The sequence below is a fragment of the Melospiza georgiana genome, chromosome 9 (genome assembly GCF_028018845.1).
Source record: "Melospiza georgiana isolate bMelGeo1 chromosome 9, bMelGeo1.pri, whole genome shotgun sequence".
Classification (NCBI taxonomy): Eukaryota; Metazoa; Chordata; class Aves; order Passeriformes; family Passerellidae; genus Melospiza; species Melospiza georgiana.
Genome location: NC_080438.1, coordinates 26,149,874 through 26,162,124, shown reverse-complemented (window position 1 = coordinate 26,162,124; position 12,251 = coordinate 26,149,874). Strand labels below are relative to the sequence as shown.

The window sequence follows — 12,251 nt, the reverse complement described above, 5'->3', positions numbered from 1 at the left end:
TGTGTTCCTCGACCAGGCACGCAGCTGGTGCGGAGCATGGTGAATTCCCAGCTGGTGGCTGTGGGCCAGCAGCAGGTGGAGCGACCCCTGCGCACCCGGCAGTCATCAGAATGTGTAAGTGCTGGGGGAACTGCAGGGAGCAGAGCTGCAGCAAAGCTGCCATGCTGGGAACAGGTTTGCAGGGTTTTTCTCAACTTGGAAATGACAATGTTGCACTGTGCCAGTTAATGGAGCTTTGATTTATGATGCACTGTGTCTTGGGGAGCATTTATGGTTTTTCAGTATGGAAACCTTATAGTCAAGTTCGAGATGAGATAACCTTGTGATTTTGAAAGGGCAGATTAAGCTAGGATGCCTTTCAAATTCTCATTATTCTGGCAGTGTTCTGGAGTTACTAAGGGAGATAAAGCATACCTCATTGTTAACATGCTGGAGACTTAGGTTAGTGACAACCATGACTTTTTGTGGTTTGAGAGATCTGTCTTAAGGGACTGTCATGTACATTGAGTCATACTCAATGGAAAGTCTGCCAGAGCACACTAGAAGCACAAGCAGAACAATAGGGAAATTTTGGACAGTTTTGTGCTAGAATTTTTTCAAGTCTCCATAGAGCTACATAAAATATGTTTAATCTTCTGAGTGGAGATGGGGAGCAGAGGGTATTTGTGCAAATACAACTGCTGGCATTTAATATTTTTGGAGCAGACAGTACAGCAGAAATTAATTTATTTTAAGCTGTTAGTCTGAGAAGTATGTGCCTGCTAATGAGGCTGGCAAGTAAGTAAATATAGTAATCAAGGCTGCTGATCACTAATGCTCTTTATTCAGTTTGCTACTTTGCTAACTGATCAGCAAGCATTTATTGGAATGCTGGCTGCAGTAATGGAGATTTTATGACTTACAGTGTGCTGCAAAAGAGGGACTGCAGCCTAATCCAAGTGAAGGGCTGAACATGGCACAGGAGTATATTTTTTAGGAGCCTTATATTTCTGCCTGAGGAATTGAAGGAATGTGAGGAATGTGTGGGTGCACTCAGAGGCAGACACATCATGTGCTCATTCTTGTGTCACCTGGATGTCATGGCCTCTGTGTGTGGTGCATGGTTGTCATTTGGCCAGGATTTCTTGGTGAATATATTCTGTCCAGGAACTGATGGAGAAGAATGGGAAGGGGGAATATTAGTTGAGTAAGAGGGAGAGAGTAGGAAGCAAATCAAGAGGCTGGAGTGTATTATGCCTCCTGTCCTGCTGCTGGCACATTCAGTGCATGCTTCTGGTGGGTTAATATTTGCAGAAATGTTTGAATACATGTGCTTATATAACATTTAAACTGTTAAACTGATGATCATCTTTCAAATCCCAGGTTTTACCTTCTCTTCCTGGTTTGATAGAAAGGTGTAGGAGGCACTCATACAGGCACAGTTGCAATAGCAGCAGGGAGCAATCCCAGCTTCTGGGCTCCAGCTTTTGCCCAGGCACAGACCCACAGCATGCTGCTCTGGCATGGGCAGTCCTGCAGACACCTCTGGTTATTGGAGACAAGTGACTGCCAGTTTAAATGGACAGTGAGCAGTCAGGGATAGTGACAAGCTGCAGAGACCTTTAACTCCAGGTGTTCGACAGCAGCTGAGGCTCTCGGAGCTTGGCTGGCTGCTGCAGTCTGTGGAGAGAGGAGTCAGTCTCAGGGGGAAAATGAAATCTGAGATTTGGGTTCTCCTCTCTGCTTTAGGTACCTGTCTCATTTGAATGTCTCTGGAGACACTTGTTCCATCAGCATCTTGTCTCAGTGCTTAAAACCAGACTGGGGAATCCAGATACTGGCATTAAGTGTTGGCACATAAACTGAGTAGCTCTTTTCCCAACCACTCAATTCCTTGAAGTGCTTCTTGTTCAGTTGCAATTCCAAACAGATAAAATAGCCTCATGCCTGTGTCTGTCGCTGGTGAAAGGGCAAGCTTTGGAAGAGCTCTGCAAAGGCTGTAATAATTGCTATTACTGTGCCTTTAGCCATGGCCTAACACCAAGATATGAAGGTTGAAACTGGGTTTTTGGAATTTGCATTTCTTGTTTAACAGATTTTTTAAAATGAAAGAAATATTAGGAGCTTTCTTTGGAATTACTTAAAAAACTGTGCAGTAATAAGAACCACTCTATTTAGAAGTAAGGCAATTAGTTAATGAGATACTGGGCTGTACATAAGTAGGGGAGGAAAGGTGCTGATTAAAGATCAGGAACAAGTGTGTGAGGAGCCTAATGAAGAGCTTGGGACTGATATTCACTCAGAATGTTGTTTCTGATGGTGGGATGTGCCACATTAACAGACCAAATTATCTGTTGGTGGAAGTCAGTGTCAGTTGAACTGCACTTACTGAAGCCAGCAGGAACTTGGGTGCAGTGCTTGGGGTGTGCTTTGCTGGTTTATAAATAGTCTAATACAGTGGGTGCTTATTAAAGAAAACACCATTAAATAGCCAGTGAACTAATCAGAAATACATAACTTTTTTTTTTCCTCCAGTCTGATTCGCATCAGTCATCTTACTCTCCACAACCTCAGCAATTCCCACAGAATTCCTCTCAGCCAGCCTCCATTAACCAGACTCAGCCACAATCAATATCCCAGTCTAAGCACGTTCCTCAGCCACAGCAGGGTGCACAGCCAGCCCATCAGGTCCAGCTGCCTTTGTTTAACTTTCCCCAATCTCCCCCAGGTCAGTATTCCACCTTGCATAACCTGGGACTACTTCAGATGCACCATCACCACCAAATTCAGCTTCCCAACACTTCTTGGCCTATTCATGGGCCTGTTATTCACTCTGCACCGGGTAACCCTCCTCATTCTACAAATGTTCCATTTTCTATGAGATCTGGCAGCAGCAGCACCACAAATAACCAGAGCAGTGTAAGCTTGAATGATCCCAGTATCATCTTTGCACAGCCTGCTGCCAGGCCCATGGGAATCCCCAGCACTTCTCATGAGGGACACTGGCACAATCCTGTGACTCCAAACTCACTGGTGAACAATGGCACTGTGGGGAATTCAGGTAACTCTTCTCTGTTGTATCAAACCTCTCACACTTTGTGTACAAGTGTTAAATGTTACAGGAACAGATAACTCTTTCAGATTGTTTGATAAAAATACTGTGCTTAAGAAACCAAATCATGACTTTCACCTGTCTCAACATTTTCATAGGAAAAAAAATGAGGATTGATCACCGTAACTTTTAGGCATTGATCCTGTCTGCCATTAATGGCTGTGCAACAATGAGAAGTCCTGCATTCAACTGAGAAACCTCCTCATCATTGTTTGAATCACTCACGTTTCTGTGAATGTGTTGACAAATAATAGATTCCTTAGACAATCATGGAAACATTAAAGTTGGAAAAGACCTCTAAGATCAGCACATTGTTAAATAATGTATTAGACAAATGCTGAGGTTGCAATCATGAACTTAGAGACTGGCAGAATTTCAGTTGTGCAAGTTGAATATTGTCTCCTCATCTTTAGTACAATATAATATGATCTTACCTATTCTGTTTTTTCCTGTGGCTTGTCCTGCCTCACTTAACTTCCATAATCTTGATGTTGATTCCTGACATTGCATTTTCATGTGAAAAGTGGGCAACAGCCTCTTGCCTCATAGCAAAGCCAAGTACATGGGTATGTTTGAGTATATAGTGATTAAAGCCCATTCAGTTTTCTCTGCTACATGAACTATGGCAACCCCTAAATTTTAACTGTTAACCTTTACATCATTAATCATGGTGGTGGTCTTCTGATCTATTCTGAGCAAGTCCTCCTGTTTAAAAAATAAATGCATAATATAATGTACTGGTGCAGTTGTTCATCCTAAGATGGAAATTCTGAATCTCCTGCCCATGCTTTCTCTGCACTAATAATGTGATTGTTACTGTCAGTAATAGTAGATTTTTAGCTGAATCTATTGTTTTGGATGAGGAATAATTCACCAATGGGCGTCAAAGATAAGGGGCTGGAGATACATGATTTTCTGTTTAAAGCTTTGTGGGGAATATATTTTAAAGGATACAGGAACTTCTACCCGTGTGTTTTCTGTGTCTCCAGTGTGCTCTGTCCCTACCTCTCCATTTTGGATCTTCTCATCTGTCCCCTTCTCCAGCTTTGCCTTTCCTTTAAGCAGCTCCTTCCAATCCCCATGTCCTTACTAAGGTAGCTGCCTTCTTTCAGACAAGCTCCATAAATTCTAATGCCTTCTCTGTGTGCTATCAGTCACAGTATTTTTTTCCCATCCCTCATCTTCCATCAATTTCCAACCTCATGACACCCCTCTTCCTAGTTCCCAATCATAGTAATTTTCTTCTTTGAAATGGAATCAGTTTTCCTTTTTGGCTTAGATGCCATTAAGGTGAATGCACATTAGAGATGAGCTGTCTCCTGGCTGTTTGAAGCATGGTTTCATACCTCCTCAGGACAATTTGACAACAGTAAGTTTGAGGAAACTGTCCTGGCTCACATAACTTTGACTTGAAAGCAACTACTTAAATTAGAAGTATCAAGACAGCTCTTTTTCATGCATACTCAAAAGCTGTGCCTCAAATTGTGGATCCTGCCTCCTTGGATGCTTGATTTCTCATCCTTAATGTTGCAGTGATATCAGAATTGTAAATGGAATAGCTTTACAATTTGTATATTTATTTCCAAAGTGTATATTTTTCTCTCTAAAAATAATTTTTTAAGTCAGTCCCATGATCTAGATAGCAAGTTTCTTAAGCATGTAAGTATTAGTGGAATTCCAGTGTAAATCTGAGTTATTTCTTGCAGTAGGATAATAGTTTTCCTCTCACAGCTCTGTCAGTGATAGTGGATATTTGTGTGGGATCAGACAGTAGTTCTGAACATTGTTCAGATCTTGTATTTTTCACCATGAAGAAGTCATAAAAATAGTAAAATCATAGCTCTTGATTTTAATGTTGATTCATCCTCTCTCTTCCCAATAATTCTATTATAGTGAATAATGAAGTAATTAAAGTGGTAATTTTTACCGATGTATATTAAATTTAAAAAAAGTAGCACATCAGACTGATCACATTAAGTCCCCTGCAAACTGTTATTTAAGATGTAAATTGTATTTGTGACTTACTGTTTAATTATTTCAACTTGCAATGTGCTTTTCCCTTTCAATTGAAAAATAGATCAGGGTTTCCAAGGACAGTTTGGTAAAATGAACCCTCCTTCTGTCCCTTGGGACCATGGGACCCCTACCCATTTTCCTCTCCTCCGAGGAGCGTGGCCTTACAATATGCCTCAGAACTACATGCAGCAGGGAAATGCCAGCTACCCATCGAACAAACCTTTCTACCCTCAAGGTACTAGAACCACTATGTGACTCAACAGCTCATGCTCCATGTCTCTGTACTGTCTCAAAGGCTTTAAGAGCCAAGCAATCATGGAAATCCCTGAAAACATTAACGAATCCCAGAGTCAAATCAGCACTTCAGCTTCCTCTGCGGATGAATGGAAATCTTTGTGGGAGGGAAGGGTTAAAATAGAATTCTGAAATCTGAGCCAATGTGCAGCCTGTTGCACTTCCAGCCTCTTTCTCTTTGCTGCTGCTGGCTCAGCTGGAGCTGCCTCTGCTTCAGTAGAGGTTAAGATGATTGGCCCATGAGCGTGTTCAGAATATGAAAAAATTTTTGTTGTAATTAATTTTGTTTGGCTTTTGTACCTTGCTTTGTGGAGTGACTTACATAGATAAAAACTTGCAAGTGCAAGATCATAGAATAATTGAGGTTGGAAGGGGTTTCTGGAGGTTCAGTCCAGCGCATCCACAGTCAGAGCAGCACTGACTGCAAAGTTAGGTGAGGCTCAGTTCACCAGGGAACTGGAAAAGACTGACTTGATTTCAACTCTGATGTTTATGAAAGGTGAAGGTGTTCAGTATCTGGCAGGATGGGGAAAGGCTGTAGGAAAAAGACCTTCACTACCACAGAAACAATGCTCAAATTTGACTTGGAGGATGTGCAGCTTTCATGCTGCTGGGGGTCACCTGGTGTAAAATGAGAGATATGGCCACCAAATCCTTTTTCAAAATCTAATCTATTGGCTCTAGCAGGGTTTCCAAGTGAAAACTGAATTTACTTAAAATCCTGAAATTATTTTTGTTAAATAACTGAAGTAATGCAACAAAATAATGTGTTTGTGATTGTTAGGGAATTTTGGAGATAGGATTAAAGTAATTCTACCTTGTCCCATTAAATGGGTTAGGTGTACAGATAGCATTTGTGTCACTCTAGTAAATGGCTTTATTTCTAAGTTAGATTAGTACACTGAATATAGCCAAGCACTGTTAAATATGTGATTTGCTGAAGTAATTGTAATCCATTTTCTTTTAGCTGGTCCACTGATGCAGAGTAACCAGCGGTTCTCACTTCTGTCTCAAGGACACCCACACTTGAATCTGAATTACATTCAACAGAAAAAGTGAAATTGGATGGGATTGTGGGTGGGTGGGGGGAGGGGAGGAAGAAATTCAGGTTCTGATTTAAAATCTTAATGCAACATGTTTAGATACAAGATTATTTAAGACTGTTTTTAAACTGTATCATTTGTACATAGATATGAACTATAGTTTTTACTAGTATCACAAAACTGAGTGATACAAATTTCATCTATTTTATTACCCTATTTTTAAGGGGAATTGTGTTTTGTTTTATCTTGATAAACTGTAAAGAGAGAGAATTTTTAAAATTAAGTTCTTTATTTTCTATTAGCTGTATTCATACTTTGGTTGCTTCAGACTTTATATATATTGTTCTAAAAAAAAATAAAATTAGAAGGGGATTTCATGTGTTTAAAAATTTGTCACTTCTATTCTTTACAGAACTATGTAGTGCCAAAAAACTTTTTAAAAAGAAAAATAAAATGGCAAAAAAAGGACAAAAGATTTTTTCCTCTTTTCTATTTGTATGCATGCTTGCTTTAACAGGAATAATAGAAATGTCTTTAATGTGGAGATCTTGGAAAGATGAGCAGTTTCAACAAGTGATACAAGCACCAGACCTGCTTTTTTCCATGCTGGTGGTGTTGCATGTGCTGTTGACAGCCCCTGTGTGTGTTATCCTTGAAGGAGGAGCACCCCTGCTTTTCTGTTTATCAGCTTTGCAAAATCAAATGCAAATACCGTGGAAAAATTAGGCTGTACTGGGAAGCAGTTTTAAAGAGGGCTTTCCATAAATTCCCTAAGCACACTTATTTGTGCTATCAGCACTCCCAGGGCAGTATGAGAATCCTGAAGCCCTAAATGCAGAGTTCAGGGATAAACCTGCCTGTCCCTGCTCCTGAAGGGCCAGGAATAAAGACAAGGTACACAAGGGCTTAACACAACTAATTTCAAATATAGTAGAAGGAGAATTATATCCTCAGTAAGAGTTTAATTATTCTAAATTAAAAAAACTAATGACTCAGAGAAGGTAGAGCTGAACATCATCATGGTGTCAGATTCTGTTCCCAGTCACAGGGAGGCCACAAACTGTGCTCAAAGAAGTGGTATGCTGTCTTTAAATATATTGAACTTACTCCAGAAGAATTAATTAGTGCTTTGTACTGCTTTAACCTTCTTAACTCTGATGGCATCACCAGAAGCAGCAGATTACACTGAAGGAAGATTTTTACAAAGGTTGGAGAGCACTGTCAAGTGAGCTTCTAGTGAACACACTGGGTTGTGACAGCCTTGCTTCCTCTCCTGTACTGGAGCTCTGAGGCCAGAACTGGGATCCCTGCAGTGTTTGTGACTGAATACAGACTTCCTTTGGCACCCGACTGCAGGGGCAGTTTGACAAAACAAGGCCCTGATTAGAGAATGATGCCACCTTCAACCAGGGGACATCTCAACAAATTACTATGAAGGAAACAGCCAGGAGCCTTTAAAGACAAACCTTTCTTTTTTTATTGCTCTTCTTTAAGTTTTTACAGGCTTCAAGAAAAACAATTAAAAAAAACAACCTTCAAATTCTATCACAAGGATGAGTAACTAACTACATAAAAAGTATCCTTAGCTTACATTTAATAAAAAAATTCAAGACAACAAAATGAGAAAGATGATAAAAGAAAGGGACTGCTAAAGCAGCCAGTAGAGAGTCAGCTGTCCTGTGGAGCAAACAGGACAGCATTAGACTGCAGCTCAAGGTCCTTGAACAGTGGGCTGCGTTTTGTTTGTTATTCATTTCCTCGCCGACTCTTTTTGTGACTTTTCTTAGATCTGAAACAGAAAAAAACAAAAAGCCAATACTGTAGAACCTATCTTTAATTCCCAAAGTGCACTTCAGAAATAAGCTAAGCCTTTACCTTTCAGGTGATTTGGAATGACTTCTGTGTCTGTGACTACGGTGATGCCCTGTGGGATAAAAAGGCAATAGTTATTTCCATTGCCACTGGAATTCTTTGTTGTTTTGCTAATGCCATCTGCTTCTAGGGACCAAGTGTGCTAGACATTGCCAGAACAACCCTAGCTTTAACCAGGCACTCGCATTAACCTCCTGGCAAGTATCTGAAAACTTACTCAAGACAATTTTGCAGCCATTAAAGGAGTCCCCCAGCTCTGCTTTCATGTGAGCAGCAGTTTTATCAGCCACATTTAACACCTGTGCTACCATCTCGATACGGTGACACAGATTTTTCCTGCAGTGCATATGCTGCTGATAAAGACTTGCCAGAGTGATTCTGAAGTGGCAGAAGTACCTGGAGATTTAGATCTCGATCTGTGGCGCCTCTCCCGGGATCTGCTCCGGTGCCGTCTTGGGCTCTTGCTGCGATGCCGCTCCCGGCGTGGTGATGGGCTGAGGGAAAGGCAGATTCTGAGAGAGCTGTGCCACAAATGCACAGTGCTCACCTAAATAATAGAATTAAAGAGTACCTTCTTCTCTTTGGAGAGCGGCTGCGCCTGCAATTGGGGGAGAAAAGCAAAAAATCACTGAAAATCATCAGCAGAACAGCTGTTTCATTTCCCACATCTTCAGCAACAACACCAGGGCTTTTACTTCCCATGAGTGCTTAGGACTGGACCATGCAGTGAGCCAGAGTCTGGTGATGAATTTTTTCTGTTTTAGTAAGAGCAATTAATAGAGCAATTTTCTTTGCAGCCTCTGGCTTACATGAAAACAAAGCACCCGGTTCTCCTCAATATCTTCATTACATTGTCAAATTTAGCTGAAGTTGGCCAGCAAGCTCAATATTTAGAGAATGACTGGAGGAACGGGCAGAGGGGTTGACAGTGGCTGTGTACTGCAAATCCTCGCTTCACAAAGTGCTAAAGGAACTGGGAGGTGTCAGAGTTCTGGCTGAACTGCCATCTCCACTGCTGTGCTCCAGCTGTGTAACAACACTGCAGAAGGAAGAGCCCCCTCACCTCCTGGGGGACCTGCTGCGGCTGCGCCGGTAGCGCAGCACCGGAGATCTGCGCGGCTTGTCCAGGTCCCTGTAGCCCCTTCTGCGGTGGTCAGGAGATGGGATCCGTTCCAGCTGTAAACAAGGGGAGGAGGATCTGTAAGTCCTCTTTCAGCAAGGTTTTATACTATCAATTAAGATTTCTGAACAATGAATATAAATTGCAAAAGCCAGGCAGCCAAGGTTCCCCATCCCCAAGTGATTCTTATGCAGGAGTGAGTGGTGCTGTCCAAAATTGCCAACTGGAAATCAGACAACCACTTCTCATAGTGTTGGTTTTGAAGAAGTACAGCAGGACTGACTGATGGCCACAGGACCTTCCATCATCACCTTTAGTTCTCTCCATTACATAGGCATATAAATCAATTGGTCTAAATAAGATCATCAAAAAGCAGACCCAGAATTGTGGAATTCAAGAGACAGGAAAACATGGCAACCTGAGAGTTGCTTCAGGGTCCAAGTCCTCACAAACTGCTTATATAAAAATACGCTATAAAGGGAGATAAGAGTTGCCATCAGGCTCCCCACAAATATCTATCATGGACTATGAAGTGTCCTAAAGGGATTCAGCTTCAACTATTCATTTCCAATACAGTTCCATCAAACAATTTACCAACCTTTTCATCTTCTTCCTCCTCCTCCTCACTAGATTCTACATCATCCATGTCTTCCTCCAGAGCACTAACACGAGGCTCAAGTTGCTCAGCTTCTTCCAGAACATACCGTTTCTAGAAGGAATTGCAACTTTATTCAACACAACCCAAGTAAGAACAAACACCTAAGGAGGCAACCACAGCCTACACAACAAGCCAGCAGCCAATCCAGCTACTGGACTTGGTGCAGTCAGGAATTCCATAACTATCTACATTTCCAACCTGCAGTCGAGGCAGGATGATGTCACAAACACGTTCCTCATGGAGTAGCTCATCAATAAATTCATCCACATGCATCAGCTCAAATTCTGAGGGTAAAGAGTAGCATTTAAAAGACAAAATTAACACCAGACGCTAAAGTAAAAGTGGAACACTTCAGACAACTTATATCAACTGGTTATGCAACAATTTTAAATATTTATATTGCTAAATAGACATAAGAGTGTTTACCTCCATTCCTGTTCTGACTTTTAATTTTCCGATAGTCGTTGTACAGCGGTTCCAGGTACTTGTAGCAGTCGATGGCAGTGCCTGTCAGTCTCATGTACAGTGCTCCAAGCATTCGGACATACCTGGAAAGGAAACCTTTCCATGCATCTCTGCTTCCTTAGCAGTTTAGACAAAAAAAGATTTTTTCCCACAAGTTTCTGAGGAAAATCAGTAGATGGCCAGAATACACAACCATTTATATTTGCTCCATTGCTTCCTCTACACTATCAAAACCATAATACACTTTACATACATTATGTGTGTAAGGGGACATTACCACCAACAAAAATGAAAAAAAAATACTGAAGAAAAAGCAGATTAACATGAATGCCTTAATGCAGCTCATTCCAAACACTTCAGGCAGAGGTTTGTAATCACGAGAGCACATGCCACAAAGATGAGCCCTTCCAACAGACCGGGTGACAAGGAGAGCAGTCTTAAAAGCAAGAAGAAAAGCTTGGTTTTGGGCAAGCCCAGTTTATCAGGGCACACTGAGAGCTAACCCCTGTACTGAGGTTTCCCTGGCTGCTTTGAGCACTTCCCTTCGGTACAACAACCTCAACAAGGAGAAAAAAACCACACTACAACTTACTTGAAGTCTTCGTTTTTTATGAACTCCACGATGATGTCCTTCTCGGGCTGGATCTGCAGCATCTTCAGCGTCAGGCACAAGAAGGGCGTGGGTTTAATGTTCCCTCCGTAGACTCCCCCCACGTATTTCAGCTCCATGGCCTTGTCCACCACCAGCTCGGCTGCGAGAGGGACGGACGGGCCGGGCCGTCAGCGCGGGCTCCCCCCGGTGCCTGCCCGGCCCGGCCCGGCCTCCCGCCCGCCATACCCGTGAGGCCGAAGCATTCCTCCTTCCAGTACTTGGACTCGTAGATGCGCGTGCGGATGATCTTCTCCACCAGGTACTGCGGGTTGGTGCCGTGGATGCTGTGCGCGTCCTTCACCGTGCGGTTGGCCATGGCGGCGGCCGCTCAGCCCCCTCGGCCCCGCTCCCGTGCGGGCCGCGCCGCTTTCCGCTTCCGCTTCCGCCTGCGGGGCGGAGCCGCCGCCGCCACCGCCCGCCCCGCGCGCGCGCGCTGCCGGGGGCGGGGCTCCGCTCGCGCTTTGGCGCGAAGTTCTATCGCGGCGCTGAGGGGACACGGTGAGCTGGGGCCGGGAGCGGGCTCGGGGCACAAAGCGCTCCCGGTGCGGGTGGTGACCGCGCACGGGGACAGGCTGCCCGGGGAGCCCGGGCACTCGCCCTCGCTGGAGATATCCCAGAACGGTCCGCACGCGATGCTGTGCAGTGTCCTCTGGGACGACCCTGCTGAAACGGGGAGATGGGAGCTGGCAGAGCTCTGTGGTCTGTTCCAGCCTCGCTCGCCGTGTGAGGAGATCGGGCCGGTCAGGGGCTGTGAGAAGGGGTGGAGAAAGGTCCGGGGCTGTGTGAGGGGATCGGGCCGGTCAGGGGCCGTGTGAGGGGATCGGGCCGGTCAGGGGCCGTGTGAAGAAATGGAGGAAGGTCAGTGGCTCTGCGGTGCCGCCGGAGCCCCTCGGTGTCCGCAGAGTGTCCCGCCCGTCCCTCAGCCGCCATGTGCCGCCCGCACTGGGGGGCGGTGAACGGCACTGGGGGCTGTGAGTTGCTTTACCCCGACTTTCCAGACGAAAATTCTTACTTAGGAGAAAAAAAAAAAATAAAAGAAA

The 12,251-nt window shown here is 43.7% G+C and overlaps 2 protein-coding genes across 2 annotated transcripts in view; one reads left to right on the top strand and one right to left on the bottom strand.

The window, feature by feature from the left end:
• TUT4 (terminal uridylyl transferase 4) overlaps nt 1–6,917 on the top strand; it is a 45,249-nt gene extending 38,332 nt beyond the window's left edge. The window contains exons 27-30 of the mRNA XM_058029783.1: nt 17–114; nt 2,515–3,040; nt 5,169–5,342; nt 6,369–6,917. Coding sequence (XP_057885766.1) covers nt 17–114; nt 2,515–3,040; nt 5,169–5,342; nt 6,369–6,460 — 890 coding nt within the window. The 3' untranslated portion in view covers nt 6,461–6,917. The remainder of the gene's footprint in view (nt 1–16; nt 115–2,514; nt 3,041–5,168; nt 5,343–6,368) is intronic.
• A 980-nt stretch (nt 6,918–7,897) lies between these two features.
• PRPF38A (pre-mRNA processing factor 38A) lies at nt 7,898–11,582 on the bottom strand. The gene is made up of 10 exons (XM_058030180.1): nt 11,398–11,582; nt 11,152–11,311; nt 10,521–10,642; nt 10,293–10,378; nt 10,035–10,145; nt 9,380–9,492; nt 8,888–8,914; nt 8,713–8,810; nt 8,320–8,368; nt 7,898–8,233 (listed from the first exon to the last, which is right to left on the bottom strand). The coding sequence occupies exons 1-10, from the start codon at nt 11,525–11,527 to the stop codon at nt 8,191–8,193; spliced, it is 939 nt and encodes a 312-aa protein (XP_057886163.1). The 5' UTR covers nt 11,528–11,582; the 3' UTR covers nt 7,898–8,190.
• Between the last annotated feature and the right edge of the window lie 669 nt (nt 11,583–12,251).